We start from the raw sequence: 20,444 nt of genomic DNA on the forward strand, positions 1-20,444 counted from the left end.
GAATGTATAAATGTGGATGAATGAATGAATGCATATGAATGTATGTGGATGGATGAATGAAAAAATGTATGTGGATGAATGTATAAATGTATGTGAATGGATGAAAAATGTATGTGGATGAATGAAAAAATGTATGGATGAATGAATGGATGTGGATGAATGTATGTGGATGGATAAAAAAGTATGTGGATGAATGTATAAATGTGGATGATTGAATAAATGTAAGTGAATGGATGAATGAATGAATGTATAAATGTGGATGAATTAATACATGTATGTGGATGAATAAATAAATGTATGTGGATGGATGAATGAATGAATGTGGATGAATTAATGAATGTATGTGGATACATGTATAAATGTCTGTGGATAAATAAATGTATGTGGATGGATGAATGAAAATGTATGTGGATGAATGAATACATGTATGTGGATGAATGAATACATGTATGTGGATGAATGAATACATGTATATGGATGAATGAATAAATGTATATGGATGAATGAATAAATGTATATGGATGAATGAATAAATGTATATGTATGAATGCATGCCTTTATTTAAATGTATGAAGTCTTGAATGACTACATATTTAAATTAATGCATACATATATGGATGAATGTACATGAATGCATATAAATGTATGAATGAAAGCAAGTATACTGTAATGTACATTAATGCATTATTGTGTGTATGAACGCATGAATGAATGCATGTATAGATAAATAAAAAATATAGATGAATGTAAATGTGTATAAATATATGACTTTGTGCATACATTTTAAATGTATTTATGTATGCATTTACTCAAATTTATTAATAAATGAACTATATAGTCAATATAGACAAGAATAAAAATTTATGTATATAAATGCATGAATGCATGCATTAATAAATGCATCAATCCATGAATGCATGAGTAAATAAAATGCATGAGTGTATGAATGGATGTATGCATGCACATTGTGTATGTATGAATTAATGGATGTACATGCATTTATGAATTACTGCATGGATGTATGAAGGAATGAGGATGTTTGAATGAATGTATCGATATAAATCTATGTATATAAATGATAAATTTATGTATGCATGAATGAATGCATGAATGAATAAATAAACAGTTATGCAAACAAATATGAATGTATATAAATGCATGAATGTGCGTATTTAAATGCATTCATAAAAGTGAATGATTTAATAAATGCATGCATGAATAAACATGAATGTATATAAATGCATGCATGAATGAACATGAATGTATATAAATGCATAAAAGAATGTAAAGTTATTTATAAAATTATGAATGAATGCATGAATACATGCAAGAATTAATGCATGCATGAATGTATATGTATGAATGAATAAACGTATGTAAAGTATTGAATGCATAAATAAATCGGTATACAAGTATAAAAATGTAAGAATGAATGTAAATAAATGCATTCATAAAAGTATGAACGAATACATGCAATAATTAATGCATGCATGAATGATTGAATGCAGAGATGGATATGAATGCATGTATGAATTAATGCACGGATGTATGAATAAATGACAATGTTTGAATGAATGTATCAACATAAATGTATGAATTATTTGTTTCGTGTGTTTTTACTTGTATTTTTGTCGTTTTTCGTGCTGTATGTACACACTCTCCAGGGTATATAAAGAACTTCTTGAGTTGAATTTAATACCTTTTAATACCTTTTTTAATACTTTCAAAACAAATGTACTACCAGCACGACTTGCACGAGCTACAACTGTAGTGGCGTAAATGAAATATCTTTTCAAATGGAATAACATGTTGCAGATAGCACATTTAAGTAAAGCAGAGGGATCAATCAAGGTGTTACAGTGAGCCTTTGTCCATAGTTTTTAATCAATGTCATATATGTCTCTTATATCTGTCAATAGTCTCTTCTAAGAACAGTTCTGTATGGTTACGGTTGTTTCTCCCCTGAGCCTGGAACGGCACAGCATGATTACAAACCTTTCTCGGCCCGAAATTCTTGGCACAGTAAGACAACCGTGCTAAACTGTGCCAACTAATTCCGTGTGTCAGGGATCGAAATTAATTTTTTTTACTTGGTAGCACTGGTGCTCCCAACTTAAAATATTTAGGAGCTCCACAAAAAATGTAGGAGCACCCACCATAAATGAACAAGCACCACTGCAAATTGTATATTAAGGGGTTCATTGCATTTAAAAACAACATCTATTAGGACTAACAAAAACCAGAAACAACTATAACTTATTATGTGATGCCTTATTTGTTTTGGAATTCTTGCACAAATATTAATGTCTAATAATTATAAAATATTAATGATGATGATGTCAATAATACTAACAATGAATTACATTTCTCATTATCATGCTGCCTTGAATGCGAGTTATCTGCTATAAAAAAGTCTAACTATTACTTTATGAAAAATAAATTTATGGTTTACATTAAACAAAAATGAAGCATTGCAGTAAGAAATATTTATTTTGTACTATTGTTTTTTATATGCATGTCAATTTAATAAATATTATTTCTGCTACAAAAACTAAATAATATAATAAATCATTCAATTCAAGGCTGAAAGCTACAAAGCAGTCATCAGTGATTAAATAGAAAAGTAATATACATCTCAAGAAAGAATGGACAAAAGGAAGAAAAGTCTCACTTCTGTTACTCTTTAAAAGTTTTGGTTTGGGTTTGTGTCATTTTAAACGCTCAGTCTTGTTATGCGCTCATTTGCAGTTTTCTGTGTTTGTGGGGAAAAAAGCAGGTTAGTCAGTCGACCAGGGAAGAGCAGGATTCTCGCGATGACCACCGGCGCAATACCGCTCTTTGATATGACTCGCACATTCAGTTTAAACACAGTCAAGGCGAGCTTCTTTGGCGATGATTTGTGCAGTGTTAGATTTTACATTTATAGTGGACATTTGCACTGAACACGCAGTGAATAACGCATCGAGATTCGGGCATCTTCCCCGAAAACACTTGATTGGACTTGGCTGGCGTATCAACATTCAACACATAATCGCTGTCATCTGTACTTTTCACTCTTCCCACATTGTATTTCCCGCATTCCCCACACAAGTTCCCTGTCATCTGGCAGCAGAAAGCCTTCAGTGATTGACAGCTGATATAAACTTATTTAGCGGCAATATAATAGTCTTCTTGCAGACTTGGCTATAAGCCTCGTGGCTGTTGCCAACTACAGGCATAGGCCAGTCCTTAAATATTGTGTCCTCCAGCCTGAAGTCCGAAAACTTGCATTTCCCCATGTTTTAATTTAATTACTGAATCAAAGGCGAGCTCGCCTATATGATTGGCAGCAAGCCAGCCGGGTACCCGAAGGTTTGTTTCAGCGCGCGCGAAACAAATATGGTCCATATAATGGACCAGGCTGTATTCTGAGTAGATGCTCTGGTGGTCATGGAGGAGTGGAGAGCATGAGACTGATTCCTGTGACACTCCAGGGACAGAAGAGTTCTTTGATATCTTTAACAACACTCTGTTTACAAACACAGCAACAGAGCTCTTTGTCTGGGTCACACAACCGAAGCGACAAAGGAAACACAGCCAGAAAAGAGGAAAGAGAGGTGGATTTTTAACCTCCACTCCCCACCATTCTGCTGGCTAACGTTCAGTCATTGGACAACAAACATTTGCGAGCTACGGGCGCGCATTTCCTTCCAACGAAAAACAAGAAACTGCTGCATTATCTGCCTTACAGAAACCTGGCTATCTGTGGAGGTACAAAACACAACTGTTGAGCTTTCGGGGTTCTCCGTGCACCGCACAGATAGAACGAAAGAACTAACAGGAAAAAGCAAACGAGAATGTGTGTGTTTTTTTCTTAACAACTCATGGTGTGATGACAGGAACATAGACCCAGTTAGATCATTTTGTTCTCCTGATCTGGAATATCTTATGCTTCAACGTCGGCCATACTGGCCTTCGAGGGAGTTCACAGCTGTTATAATTACACCCCCCCCACAAGATCAGATCAAGCCCAGATAACCAGATCAAACCCAGGTAACCAGATCAAGCCCAGATAACCAGATCAAGACCAGATAACCAGGTCAAGCCCAGATAACCAGGTCAAGCCCAGATAACCTCAAGCCAAAACAGAGCAGGCGCTCAGGAAACTGTACAGGAGCATAAGCGAGCAGGAAACTGCACATCCGGAGGGAAAGTTTATTGTTACAGGGGACTTTAACAATGCCAATCTCAGGAAAATTGCTCCAAAATACCACCAACACATCACCGTAAACACGCGGGGAGAACTGATTTTGGACCATTGCCATTCGTCTTTCGGGACGCATAAAATCCTTCCCCCACCCACCGTTTGGCAAATCAGATTACTCTTCTGTTCTGTTCTTACCTGCCTACAGGCAGCAACTAAAACGGGAACCACCCACCCTCAGGACGTTTCAGAGCTGGACAGACCAATCGGATTCCATACTTCAAGACTGTTTTGATCACGTGGACTGGGATATGTTCCGGGCAGCATGTGATGACGACATTGACGTGTATGCAGACACAGTCACATGCTTCATCAGGAAATGCATAAAAGACGTGGTCCAACAAAAACTGTTTATATCTACCCCAACCAAAAACCAGGATCAATGGCGAAGTTCGAACAGCCCTATCAGTGCGAGCTTCCACCTATAAATCCAGAAATGCCGAGGAACAAAAACAAGCAAATTACAACCTCAGAAAAACCATCAAAGCAGCAAAACGTCAGTACAGAGACAAGGTAGAGGGTCAATTTAACACCAATAACGCAAGGAGCATGTGGCAGGGACTTAATTACATCACGGACTTTAAAAGTAACAAATCCACCACTGTAAACATTGCTGCATCTCTCCCGGATGAGCTTAACTCGTTCTACGCCCGCTTTGAAGCCCGGGACAGCGCACACACACTGCATGCTCCCGTGGTTGAAACCGCAACCGCCAGCACACTCTCTGTTTCTGTAGCGGATGTAATGAGATCTTTCAGTCACGTGAACATCTGGAAAGCTACGGGGCCAGATGGCATCCCTGGACGTGTACTTAAAGAATGCGCACACCAGCTAGCGGGAGTTTTCAAGGACATCTTTAACCTCTCGCTCTCTTGGTCTGTGGTTCCCACATGCTTTAAGACAGTTACTATTGTGCCCATACCGAAATCAGCTAAAAACCACATGCTTGAATGACTGGCGTCCAGTTGCTTTGACACCCATTTTCAGCAAGTGCTTTGAGAAGCTGATTTAAAAGCACATCTGGTGTGTACTGCCCACTCACACTGACATTCTACAATTTGCATACAGGAATAACCGCTCCACTGATGATGCAATTGCTTTTACCCTGCACACTGCTCTGTCTCACCTAGAAAACAAAAACACATATGTGACAATGCTGTTTGTGGACTACAGCTTAGCATTCAACACCATAGTGCCTGCCAAGCTGGTGGTGAAGCTCCAGGATCTGGGTCTACACAGCTCTCTTACAGCAACTGGATCCTGGACTTTATGTTAAGCAGACGCCAGGTGGTCAGAATGAACCACATTATATTATCCACACTGATCCTCAACACTGGTGCTCCACAGGGATGTGTTCTCAGCCGACTCCTGTACTCCCTGTACACAGATGACTGTACAACCAAACACAGATCCAACGTCATCGTTAAATTTGCTGATGACACAACTGTGGTGGGCCTAATCACAGATAATGATGAGACGGCCTACAGAAAGGAGGTGCACACTCTGACGCAGTGGTGTGAGTAAAACCACCTCTCACTCAACATCAGCAAAACCAAGGAGCTAGAGGTGGATTTTAGGGGAGAGAAGAGAGAACACACCCCATCACCATCAACGGGACACCAGTGGAGAGAGTCACCACTTTCAAGTATCTAGTAGTACACGTTGTTGAGGATTTGACATGGACTGCTCACACAGATGCAGTGTTGAGGAAAGCAGAACAACGCCTTTTTTTTATCAGGCGTCTCAGGAGGTTTGGGATGAGCCCCCACATCCTCCGCTCATTCTACACCTGCACTGTGGAGAGCATCCTGACTGGCTGTATCACCACCTGGTATGGAAATAGCACCAGCAGCAATCGCAAAGGCCTACATAGGATTGTGCGAACTGCTGGACTTGTAGTAGGAGGTGAGCTTCCCTCCCTCCAGGACATCTACACCAGGCGGGGCATGAGGAAAGCCAAGAGAATTATCAGCGACTCCAGCCACCCAAGCCATAAACTTTTCTCTTTGCTACCTTCAGGCAGATGGTTCCGCAGCATCTAATCACGCACTAGCCGACTGAAGGAAAGCTTCTTCCCTCAGACTATCAGGCTGATGAACACTTAACACACCTCACACAGACTCTTCCATACCCCTCACTGCACACCATCAATATGTAGCATGCACTGCACTTAAACCAATCCATACTTGACACAATACTGCCTACAACTATGTGGAAACCTATTCATTGTACATATCGCTGTCATATTTACATTGTCCAGTTTTTTTGGGAGTATGCTGTTGTATTTTGCACTGTCGTTGTATTTGCATTCTGTATTTTGTACTGTCTGGAGCCTGCACCTAAGCTTTTCACTCATCATAGCACACGTGCTGCTGATGATGTGAAAGTAAAAGTGATTTGATATGATAATCTAGCTCCTGTTTATCTAACCAACCTTCTGTCGGTTAGATATCTAACTCTTTTTTAAGATCTCAAAACTCGGGGCTTCTGGTAGCACCTAGAATAGCAAAATCGAGTAAAGGAGGTCGAGCCTTCTCATTTATGGCTCCTAAACTCTGGAATAGCCTTCCTGATAATGTCCGAGGCTCAGACACACTCTCTCAATTCAAAACTAGATTAAAGACCTATCTTTTTAGTAAAGCATACACTCAGTGCATCACTTAGTGTGTTTCCACACAAGTTTCTTCATCTGGTTTATATACACTATGAACAGAAGCTACACCAACTATTCTATTAATTCTCTAATTCCACCTGGGGATACTCATCCCGAGGCCTTCAGACTACGCTGCGCCACTGATTTGATCCAAGACCAGCGACGAGATGATCCCAAGGTGTCTATATCCTGGACCAGGCCATATCCCGAGCAGCTGCTGTGGTGGTTATGGAGGAGTGGAGAGCATGAGACTGATTCCTGTAACGCTCCAGGGACAGAAGAGTCTTTGCTGAGGCCCAGCTTCCTGCCTCCACCGCTAAGACTGCAGCTCTACACAAGACGTTTGGCCAGCGGAGAAATTAAAATGGTTGTGTCCAACCGAGTCTGATTTCTCTCAAAGTTTTTTTTTTTCTTCACTCTCAACAATTGGTGAAGTTTTTTTTTCCCTCTCCGCTGTCGCCACTAGCTTGCATGGTTTGGGATCGGTAGAGCTATGCATTGATGGATTTGCTGTTTAGTGTTTAGGCCCTCAATAGCGACTAATAAACCACACTGAGCTGAGCTGAACTGAACTTACACTAAATACTGAACTACATTTTCAATTTACTATGATCTTTTATGTGAAGCTGCTTTGACACAATCTACATTGTAAAAGTGCTTTACAAATAAAAGTGAATTGAATTGAAAGACTACACTTTTATATAATTGACTTCCATGCTTATTTTCCTCATGTCTCACCTCAGTGTACAGTGTGGATCCTGCAGTAACTCAGTGAGCTCCTTCACTCCTGATTGTCCAGGATCATTTCCTCTGAGATCCAGCTCTATCAGCTGTGAAGGGTTTGATCTCAGAGCTGAAGCCAGAGCTTTATAACCTTCTTCACTGATGCTGCAGTCTGAAAGACTAGAGGAAATACAACTTAGAAATAAATGTAACACTGTGGTTCATACACAAAAATTTTAACTCTAAATTAAAAAGGAACATTAAGAAAAAGTTTAGGCACCACAGACTCATCTGTATGTTGATTACCTACATAATACCAATAAGCCTAAAAGTTTGAAACAGAAACTAATATTGAACATCTTGATGAAGATTTTTTTGAAGAATATAATGGAAAAAACTAAAAAAAAAAACTTTAATACGACGGTTTCTTGGTAAAAAAAAAAAAAAAAACAACAACAACAAATAACCACTAAATAAAGTATTTTTTAGAAATCAACTTTTTTGCAATTCTATTTTTTAATACAAAACATAATTTTTTTTTTAAAATGACTAAAATAGGGTTATTTCTTTTGCAAATTAAATATTCACTTCACAAAAGCAAAGATCCAGAGATGTTGAATGTATTAGACATCAGCTCACCTGAGTTTCTCCAGTTTACTGTGCTTTAGTCCATCAGAGAGCCGCTTCACTCCTGAATCCTGCAGATTATTATTGCTCAGGTCAAGATCCTTCAGACTGCTGGAGTCTGATCTGAGAACTGAAGCCAGAGCTGAACAGCTTTCCTCTGTTAGATCACACTTACTGAGCCTGAAAATAAACACAAACACTGAAGAGTCACATTTTAATCATAATATCGTTTGAAGGCCCAGAATGAAGAGAAAACGTAACATTCATTTTAACCATTTGTTTGATTTTTATGCTTTACCTTTTATGCTTTGCATACTGCCCACATTCTGGAATGCACGAAAAAGCTGTACAGGTCTTTAAATGTGTTGCCATTGTGTTAATCTGTAATATTTGTATTTTTTAAACCATCACAACTACAGTTTTGCTTTAGCTGTTATCTGCAACATCACACACCTCAGTAACTCCAAATCACATTTATCCTCCAGTCCAGTGCAGAGCAGCTTCACTCCTGAATCCTGCAGATTATTATTGCTGATGTTCAGCTCTTTTAGATTGGTATCTGATCTGAGAACTGAAGCAAGAGCTGAGCAGCTTCTGTCTGTTAAGTTACAATCATTTAACCTACAGAAGACATGACATCACAGAAATAGGTGAAACAAACACAACACATTTATATTTATATCAATTTTATATCAGGGCATTAGAACTAAACAGATTTTCAAAAAATAAAAACATGTAGGGTGAGCACTGATACGGAGATACCTTTTATAAGAGCTATAAGATTTTTATGAGAGTTTATTTCATGCTGATATTAATGTTGAACTGCATTTCTTCAAGGAGAAAAAAAATCACTTTAAATAAATATAGATGTTAATGTATATTTCAGACTTACAGAGCTCTTCTAGAGGTTTTGATGACTGCTGATAGTCTGATGAGACACTCGTCTGATTTCTTGAATTTCTGAAGCTCAAACTCCTCCATCTCATCTGATGTCAACAACACAAAGGCCACAGCGGACTACTGGGCAGGTGAAAGATCAGCAGATGAGAGACTTCCTTTGTTAAGGTGGGTCTGAATCTCTTTCACCAGAGTTTGGTCATTCAGTTCATTTAGACAGTAGAACAGATTGATGGATCTCTCTGGGGAAAGATTCGCTTCAAACTTTTGCTTGATGTACTGAATTATTTCCTCTTTGCTCTGGTCATTGACGTCTTTCTGCTGATATATTGTACTAACAAAGTACTGAAGTATTATCCAAATGCTCCAGTTACTGTGCTCTTGCTGTGTCAACAGACCTCGTAAGAGTTGACTGGAGAGACAGACCGAGAAGGAAGCGAAGGAACAGGTCCAGGTGTCCATTGTCACTCTCAAGTGCCTTGTCCACTGCAGTCTTCAGCAGATCAATCATAGACTCATTTCTGTTTGTAGAGTCTTGATCAAACACACTTTTCTTGTTGATGTCTAGAATCAGATGTGCATAAAGAGCTGCGATAAACTCTTGAACACTCAAGTGAACAAAGCAGTACATGGTGCCAAGAATCATCCCTGTTTCCTCCTTAAAGATCTGGGTACACATGCCTGAGTAAACTGAGGCCTTATAGACGTCAATACCACAGGCTTCCAGGTCTGTGTCATAGAAGATCAGGTTGCCATTTAGCAGGTGATGAAATGCCAGTTTCCCCAGTGAAAGGATGGCATCTTTATCCCAGGACACATCTGGTGTGTATTCTCCATCATACTTTCGTCTGCGCTGCTGAATCTGAAAGTGCAGAAAGTGTGTGTACATCTGTGTCAGAGTCTTGGGAGTGTCTTCAGTGTTTGATTTCTGCAGTGTTTTGGAGGCGTCATCAGCCTGATTGTTTTTCACATCATTATTTCTCTTCTCCTGTAAAATGTTCTGGAGAACAGTGGCTGAAATCCAGCAGAAGACTGGGATGTGGCACATGATGAAGAGACTCTTTGATTGCTTAACATGATCAATGATTTCTTTGGCCTGATTCTCATCTGTGAGTTTTTTTCTGAAGTACTCCTCCTTTTGTGCATCATTGAACCCTTGTATTTCTGTCAGCCGGTCGATACAGTCAGGAGGAATCTTACTGGCAGCTGCTGGTCTGCTGGTGATCCAGATGAGAGCAGAAGGAAGCAGATTTCCCTTGATGAGGTTCGTCAGGAGAACATCCAGAGAGGCTGGTGATGAAACATCATGACACGTCTCATTACCAGCAAAGTTCAGAGGAAGACGACATTCATCCAATCCATCAAGGATGAACAGGACTTTGAATCGATTCCCTCTTGTAAGGTTCAGTCCTTTTGTCTCTGGGAAAAACTGAGTTATAAGCTCCATCAAACTGAGTTTTTCTTTCTCCTTTAAGTTCATCTCTCTGAATGGAAGAGGAAATATGAAGCTGATCTCTTGATTTTCTTTTCCTTCAGCCCAATCCAGAACAAACTTTTGCACAGAGACTGATTTCCCGATGCCAGCGACTCCTTTTGTCAGGACAGTTCTGATCTGCTTGTCTTGTTCAGACGCTTCAAACAAATGTCTGCATTCAACCTGTATCTCTTGAGCTTCATGACGTCTGGTAGCAACTTCAATCTGTCTGACCTCATGTTCAGTATTGACCTGTTCACTGGCACCCTGAGTGATATAGATATCTGTTTAGATGTTCTTCAGGAGTGTGGAGTCTCCTTGCTGTGCAATTCCTTCAAACACACACTGATACTTCTTCTGAAGGCTACATTTCAGCTGATGAATGAAGAACAGCTCTTCTAAACAGAATATATTAAAGCACAATCTTACTCTGATCAAATTCTCTCCTTTGTTTATAAGTGATAATCTGACAGTCTTTCACCTTCTAGAGTATTAGCAGCTTCATCTTGCTTCATTTCTCTCAGGAAGTAGAGTGTGAGATCAAGAACTGCTTCTTTTATTCTGCATCTGTTCTCGTTAAAGACCTTTACAAAGTATTGACTGTTTTCTTTTTGTAAGATTTTCTTAAACTTGTTCAGCTCATTCTTCACATATTCACATATTTTGCTCTCAAGATCCTATAAAGAAAAAAAAAAAGATGAAAGCGCAGCAAAATCTAACTAAAGCACACATCTGGTTTTGAGGAAAAAGTCAATTATAACTTTTTTATATTTTCATTTTTATAAAATTGCTAAATTATCTCATGGATTCTCAAATAAAAAAAAATTGTATATTTATCATTTTTGTACAGTAATCAATGTATTTGTTACATAATAAATGTCATGAAAATCTGTTTCCTACCTTGAAGATTGACAGATGACTGTTGTTAACTTGTGTCTGAGAATCTGAATTTACAGTCTCATATTGGAGCCTGTTAAATAAAATACTAAATGTTATGCCAAAACTATTACTTGTATATGAAATTAATTTTATTTAAAATTATTAAATTATATTACACTGTTAACATGGAGAATATAGGAGCATATTTAAGCAGCATTTATTATAGGCAGATTTCAGTCTGTAGTTTAGTTCCTTTAGTCCATACCAAAAGCAAAACAAATATACAGAACATTACACCATTTTTATAGTTCCTTTTCCACATCACATTGACTGTTCTAGTTCAAACCAGTTGAAATAAACCAAAATTAAGTCACAAGACAACATCCACATGAATCATTGGCACAATGTGTCAACACTGCATCTCTGTATGCTTGTTTGGTTTTCTTTAGTCTGCACAAGAGTGTGAATGCTACATATATTTACTATATATATATTTTGCTGCATATACTATAGTTTACACTTGTGCGTTTTAGTTTTGAAACGGCGTTTTAGAATGAAAACAATCCGCGTCCACACTAGCATTTCACCCAGTGTTTCTGAACTGCTCTCCGTCCACACCAAAATGCTGAAAACGCACATCATGTGACCACACACACTCTCGGGCAAGCGCTGCAGCCTATCTACCCAGATGAGAGCTCTGCTAGTCGGACTACTCAAGCATTTCCCGTTGGATCTAATGTCACTAGATTTATTAAATGTGATATTTCATTCGTCTTGTTGTCTTTATCTAACGACATATTCCCTGACTTTGGTCATTGGAATCTATTACTTGTTCTCAGGTAACGTGTTTTGACTGAGCGCAAAGATAGGTTAATGATTAATGTAACCACGTACATTCTGTATTATTGACTGATCGCTTGCCTTTATTTCCTATAATGTATAAACTTAATGTACGTTATACTTTTATAATGGCCATTATTGATTATTAAAACTGATATTCAGCAAAAGAGAGGGTATGTTTCATATTTTCACTGAAATTGAAAGGAGGCAGTTGTTATAGGCTCCGTTTTGTTATAAATATCCACACAGTGAAGATGACGCTCATATATGCAGCACAACGCCTCAACATTTCTGCTGTCTGTTAAGTTGCTAATATTAAAATGAAAATAAGCAGTTCCTTAAATCAGGTTTACATTTTATTGTTGAGAAAATGAAACAACGTAGCCAGGGTGATGTGAATGAAGTTATAAAATACACTGTTCCCTTTGAAGATTTACCCGTGTCCTCGGTTGTCTGTTTTCCATATCAAACTGAGAAGGGGGAGACTGCAGCCTTGATCAAACTTGCAAAGTCTGAACTTACAAGGAGAGGATACAGGACTAAAATGTGTGTAACGTTAGGCTACTTAAATATTGAGGAAAAGCCTAAATCAGATAGGCGAACATCTGCAGCCCGGCCTCCAGGAAGGTCAAACACTTAAAAAAATTTAACAACTTAAAATACTGCATACATTTTGGTTATACAGATAAAAGTAAGATATCATTCGATCAGAATAAGAAAACCAAAAGTTAAATGGTGATAGTTAAAAAGTAGAGTGCAGATATCAACATCTAGTCTAAATATATAAATTTAATAAAATAATAAAAAATGTTTAAAATGTTTAAACCTGTGACTATGTAAAAACTTAGTTATGAATTGTTTTAGAAATCTGAACATGACAACGGCAAAAGATAAGGAAAAAACGGAAACTTCAGTAATGTATGAGTAAAAACAGTCGCAGTGTTACCTTTTCGTTTCTCCGTGTTTTTCTGACATGATGAAGCTGGAATCTTTGTCACTGAAGACAATCAGAAGTTCATCATGAACTGGACATGACAAAATGTCACTGAGATTACAATCATGGCAGTTTAGAGGAAAAAAGAAAATATAACAAATAATGAATGCTGAGGAAGAAAAACATTTAAACATTATATAGCCTATTAGAATGTTTTTGACATTCATTTGTTTATCGATTTTCTTCCTGGTGCTTGTTCTTCGACTAGCAAGTAGCCTAACTTAAAACACTCTTACATATTATAATTCTCTCAAGAAATGTATTAGTCTGAGTATTCAAACTTACTTACAGCAGTGCATACGGTCTTGTGTAGCTCCAGGAATCTCTTAACACTTTCGGTTGCGACGCTGTTAAATAACAAAGTACTTTCATGATTGTTGTTTGTCACATGATACAATTAAAAAATGAAAGCTTCAAAGCAGTTTTGGTTCATTAGCGCCATCAATTGGACATCAGTGTAAAGCACAGCACACCTGAGTCTTCTTCCTTTTTGACTAACTTAAATGGCGCATTCACGCCACTTACTATAAAGGAGTGTGGAGCGCATACATTTTTAGGTTTAAAAAAAAAAACTGATTTCAAGAATAACCATGACAAGAGAGGATGGGAAGGGTATTACAAGAATGGGGTATTTTTAAAATAAGCATACTGTAATAAATACAAATATATTTATTTCTTATTTCATAAAACCATTCTTAAATTAAATTGATCAATTTAGCTAATTTTTTAGTAAAAATATATAAATAAAATTAATTCATAAACTATTTTGGATTGATTTGGGCCACTTTCTAACATTACCTGAAGCAACAGGTTGTTTATTCCAATAAATTCTACAGGGTCAATTGAAATATTTGTCTTTCACATGCTGCACATTCTAGAAGTTCATGTTCTACAGTTTGTTCACATTTATCACAATCTTGTTTCCTGCTTTCCCATTCAGACACTGATTTAATAAATAATCACCATTACACATTCTTTACAATACATTCGTCCTATTGCCAAACCTTCTTTCTACACCCCTTGTATGATACAGTATGCCTCCCTTTCTCCCCCCAATATTCCACTCCTTCAGCTATTTCTCATCTATGTATTTTGTAAATATCCCTTTTACTTCAGATTTAATCATTGTATATTTATGTGACGTTGTGCTTAAAACCCCTTTTCGCTCATTGATCTGCCTCTTTATTGCCCAGACTTACCATGAGTCCATATTGTCCTACTCTAAAAAAAAAAAAAAAAAAACTCAGCATTTTACCTTATTTACCATATTCTGTTCTGCTGATCAAATTCCACTGACTAAGCCATTTAACACCGAAAGAAAAACGGTGCAAATGTCTGCTCTAAATTGGTTGCACATCCTCCATCCTTTGAAAACTAGAAACATCTCTGTAGTGAAAACAGATATTATAATTTTTTTTTAAATTAATTTGTACATTGATTTGGGAAATTTTTTATATGTTATTTGTGAATATTTTTACTGAGCTATACAGCGAATGCTCTATGTATTGCCACACTGCTATATTAGTTAACATACTAGTTTCATTGTTATGGTTTTCTTCCCATAATTTACTACAGCTACAGGGAAAAGCCAAGGAGGACTTGACTTGCTTCTCATTTGGGTTCCATCAAAATCTAGGCAGTTTTTATATCCATATTCCCAGAATACCTTCAGTACACTCTTTACTGGATGATTCTGTTTGACCTTTTATTTTGATCCAGTATCTAAAATGTAAAAAATGAACAAAAACAAATTCTCTGATAAAAATACATAAAATATTTCAAAAACTTGTGAACAATCTTACAAGTGTAGCTGCTTTAGGTCACATTTCACGATGCATCAAATGATAGTAAAATGAGACAAGCAGAAAAGTTAATGAATGATTTATGATAAAGTTATCTGTATAAATATAACATGAATACAGACTCATTGTAACACATATAAGGGCTCAGAAATCCCACGTGGAACCAAACTGCTCAAAAGAGTAAAAGTCATGTTTGCTGATATATAAAGAATAATTTAGATAATTTAATAATTTAGAATAATTTAACATGCTAAATAAGTGACGGCCAGAAATCAGTAAGTCCAGATGTTCTGCTCTGCTGTCCATTCAGGAGCCTTTAGTATGAACAATCCTGCTCACAGATGTGTAGAAACATCAGCCTCAATATTATCTACTACATTTAATACTTTGATAGATACAATGTTAGTATTAGTTCTACAGTCAGTTACATGCTTAGGATGTTTAAAAGGGATGCTGTAACATTTAGGTGGGACAAATGTAATGTGTGCAACAGATTAAGGATGAGGCAGAAATCAATTCAGGATTAAATATCTTTACTCAACGGTTTAAGCAAAAGATGTGACAATAATTATGGAAAAAATGATTAAACATTTACAATATTCTATATAAATGAAAACAATGACTGTAAGCCAAATCAAAGACATAAACAAAACAAAATAATCCTCAAGTTTAATGTCTAAACTAGGCGACAAAAATAAGTGTAATGTAAATGCAATGTAATCTGAGTGATCGACTGCACGCACATTGCTATAAAGGCACCATCTGGAGACGAATTTGCATATATGAATCGAAAAAATTTCCATGCAATAAATATTTAAATAAAATGTGATGCTCAAATGTGCTTAACAAATATTGTGGCAAGGTAGCCTTGGTCAACCCATGATTAAATCCAAGGTGGCAGGGTGCGCGATGAGTGGCTTCTTGGTGAGTGCTGTATTTAAAGATATTATTCCAGCTAAGTTTATTTTATTTTATTGAGCGTAATTATTTAACTGCATATCAGGAGACCGCAGTTATCCATTAAAGACGCCGCTGTTAACCCCCCTCAACAACCCACAAACTGACCAAGAGCGCAGATACAATGATGCCCATTCTCGCACTCGGTCAGTTTTAAACTGTTCCCCCACCTGTTCGGTCCACACTTTGACGGTGTGCCGCTGTTCTCCTCTCAACCTGCACCTTTACATCAGACCATTTCTTTTTTTTAATTCACTCAGTGCAATGTTCGGACCCCACTGCATTAACCGCCTCAGCTAAACTCCTCCACTCTATTTTTTTCTTTTGTTCTGGAGGACAAACTTGCAAATTTTTTTTTTCTCCGGTATACCTCTGATAGTAGCACCTCCAATTCACATTCTGTGAAGTTTCTCTTCTTGTTTAATTTTGTCATTGCTTTTTTCTTTGGTTTTGCCAAAGTGGAGTCATTACCATATTTATACAGGGGAGGAGGCAGGGAGGGGTTTTGCGCTGTAAGACTTATAATAATAATGTAACACTTTTATTATAAGAGTTTTATTAAGAACTAATTTATTATCTGAAAGTCAATTGTGTAAGAGATTAAAATCATACAGAGGGGAAAACTAAAGTTGTGAGATATCATAATCTGACATGTATATGATGGTATTATCAGCATAAAGTTGAACACTATTACTTATTGAGAATTAATAGTAAATTATTAACATTAATAGATAAGAGACGTGGTCCTAGTATTAAACCCTGAGGAACAACTCTTTCTTGATTAAAAAAAATTAAGGTTTTAATTAAAGGTTTTAATTAACCCTTAGGTAAGGGTTTAGAGTTAAACCCATTGAATACTACACATTGTTTCTATTATGCAGATATGCATTAAACCACATAATTGCATTTTCAGACAGACCAATAGCACAAAGCTTGTGCTCTAAAACTAAATATTGATCAACTAAATCTACTTTCAACAGAAAACCTATTTTATTATTTATTACCACTGACATGCAATTGGGACTGTGATTGGGCATGTGGCCACCGCTGCAGTATGTGTCCCTTATTTTTTTGCATTAAAAGTGGTACCCCTACCTGCTTATTAGGAATCAATTCTTCCCCAATTAATAGAAAAATCAAATCATTTACTAATAAATTGAAGTAATTTTTTTATATTGTCTGATTTTAATTAATCTAGAAGCCTAGGAAGTAATTTTGGTAATTTCACTTTTCATACACAAAATATAATACAATGATCTCTAAAGCAGTGAGACATCACACCAGCCCTCAAAAACCTATTAGGATGTGAAGCAAGTATCCTGTCAAGAAGTAACTGGGTTCTAGCAGTATCTCTATTAGGCTCATTAATTAGCTAGGAAAGATTTAAACTATTAATTATATATATTTTTTCTTAGCAGAAGAGTTATCTAACCAATTTATATTAAAATCCCAAAGTGATATAATTTTGTTTTTACCAAAAATAGAAATAATTGTTGCAATCAAGGAATTGAATGACTCTAATGGTGACAAGGGCGGCCTATAAATGCTTCTAATAGTAATACATTTACTTAAATGGAGAATAACCTTAACAAAGATACATTCACAATACAAGTGATCAACTGATAGTATAACCAACTCAGAAACAAAACTAATAGAAACATAGGTAGCCACACCTCCACCCCTGGAGCACCTATCGTTTCTATAAAGAACATAATTAGTTAGATTTACTTCACTATCCGAAACACTGCTGTTTAGCCATGTCTCAGAGAGTGCAAAATTTCCGGCTTGTTTAAATTAACCCACACACAAAGTAAATCAATTTTGCTCACCAGACTTATAACATTCAAATGAATGTTAAAAACAAAACAAAACACAAACATACAAAAACAACGAAGAAAATTAATCACTAAAGAACAAACACAAAAGAAACATAAATACACTAAAACAACACCAACATATGTTCCCAGGGATGGGTTGCGGCTGGAAGGGCATCCGCCGCGTAAAAATTTGCTGGATAAGTTGGCGGTACTCAACACTCAACTAAAGCATTAGTCTAAATATTAATAATAAAGTAGATTATAATATTTCTTTCACCGCACAGTAGTAAAAATAGTATATGACAATTACAACAAAATAGTTGCACTTGTTTAACCACACACAGACACACACACACACAAAATAAATAAGTATAGCAAAAAAATAATAATAATAAAATAAAAAAATAGATATTATAATAATAATAATAATAAATCATCAACATAATCATCATCAAGCCGCAGCCACAATTCGAGCAGTCAAATCAAGCAGTCATTGTACTGCGGAGATCTAACGGCGTACTCACACTATGAATAAACTGCCTTGAACCGGGCCGAAGCATGCTTGTCCCCCCTGCCATTTCCCCCAACGGCCCGCACTCACATTGAATTTGCACCTCTGCACGCTTATGTCATTGATGATGTGCTGTTCAATAAGAACCGCTCGTACTCAGCACAGCTGAGATTTCTTTAGGTATATTGTTTAGTGTTTTTAGATTCAGTGACAGGCAGTCACTCAGATATTTCACCAAACAGATCCGCCACTTTTGATGCTCATAAATAATCATAAAGCCCTTGTGCAGCAGGAATTAGGAGGTTTGCTGAAGGTGCAGCTGTCGTGCAGTGAGGGCTTTGAATGTTTAATAATCTATGATATTGTGTTCATTGAACAGTGAGAATGATTAATAAATCTATATGAAACTTGAGTCACGTCTCGTCTTTAGTTTCGGGCTCAGGCACGCTTTGCACTCACACTACAAGCGTGAACCGCGCTCTGGCACACCTCTTCCAACCGGGCCAGGGCCGACCAAGTTAACCGTGCCTAAGCCCGATTCAGAGCACTCACACTTCTCAAACAATCTGGAAAAAGGGCCTGGGCATGGTTCGGATAGCACAGTGTGAGTAGGCCCTTTGATGACATAAAAGCAGCTTCAGCTTCTTTATGACAATTGAAACTTTGGTGTTTACTATTAACAAGAACACATAACTAGTAAGGATAGCGGAGAAAGTATTTCATATTGAGTTAATGCGGCTTACGTTTAACAGGATCAAACCTCCTATGCTTCTTCATCAGTTCAGAGCTAAAGTCCGTATATATATATATATATATATATATATATATATATATATATATATAAATAAATATATATATATATATATATATATATATATATATATATATATATATATATATATATATAAATATATATATATATATATATATATATATAAATATATATATATATATATATATATATATATATATATATATATTTATATATATATATATATATATATATATATATATATATATATATATATATATATATATATATATATATATATATATATATATATATATATATATATATATATATATATATATATATATATATATATATATATATATATATATATATATATATATATATAAATATATATATATATATATATATATATATATATATATATATATAAATATATATATAAGTTGCTTAACTTTCAAGACAAGTTGAAGATTCTTTGCATTGCGAGGGAAAAGAAATTGGATTGTAGCAGAATGCATATATATATATATATATATATATATATATATATATATATATATATATTTAAATATATATTTAAATATATATTTAAATATATATATATATATATATATATATATATATATATATATATATATATATATATATATATATATATATATATGCATTCTGCTACAATCCAATTTCTTTTCCCTCGCAATGCAAAGAATCTTCAACTTGTCTTGATATATAAATAAATATATAAATATATATATATATAAATATATATATGGTTCGGATAGCACAGTGTGAGTAGGCCCTTTGATGACATAAAAGCAGCTTCAGCTTCTTTATGACAATTGAAACTTTGGTGTTTACTATTAACAAGAACACAACTAGTAAGGATAGCGGAGAAAGTATTTCATATTGAGTTAATGCGGCTTACGTTTAACAGGATCAAACCTCCTATGCTTCTTCATCAGTTCAGAGCTAAATGTAACGTATATATATATATATATATATATATATATATATATATATATATATATATATATATATATATATATATATATATATAAGTTGCTTAACTTTCAAGACAAGTTGAAGATTCTTTGCATTGCGAGGGAAAAGAAATTGGATTGTAGCAGAATGCATATATATATATATATATATATATATATATATATATATATAAATAAATATATAAATATATATATAAATAAATATATATATATATATATATATATATATATATATATATATATATATATATATATATATATATATATATATA

The 20,444-nt window shown here is 35.6% G+C and overlaps 1 protein-coding gene across 1 annotated transcript in view; it reads right to left on the reverse strand.

Annotated features, from left to right (window-relative positions):
- Positions 1-7,602: 7,602 nt before the first annotated feature.
- LOC147838418 (uncharacterized) overlaps positions 7,603-20,444 on the reverse strand; it is a 49,522-nt gene continuing 36,680 nt past the window's right edge. Inside the window, 9 exon segments of the mRNA XM_087304821.1 lie at positions 7,603-7,799; positions 8,259-8,426; positions 8,700-8,867; positions 9,139-9,552; positions 9,554-11,015; positions 11,099-11,294; positions 11,518-11,587; positions 13,283-13,361; positions 13,620-13,653. Coding sequence (XP_087160947.1) covers positions 7,631-7,799; positions 8,259-8,426; positions 8,700-8,867; positions 9,139-9,552; positions 9,554-11,015; positions 11,099-11,294; positions 11,518-11,587; positions 13,283-13,361; positions 13,620-13,653 — 2,760 coding nt within the window. The 3' untranslated portion in view covers positions 7,603-7,630.

The sequence above is a fragment of the Danio rerio genome, chromosome 22 (assembly GCF_052040795.2).
Source record: "Danio rerio strain M-AB ecotype USA chromosome 22, GRCz13ab, whole genome shotgun sequence".
Lineage (NCBI taxonomy): Eukaryota > Metazoa > Chordata > Actinopteri > Cypriniformes > Danionidae > Danio > Danio rerio.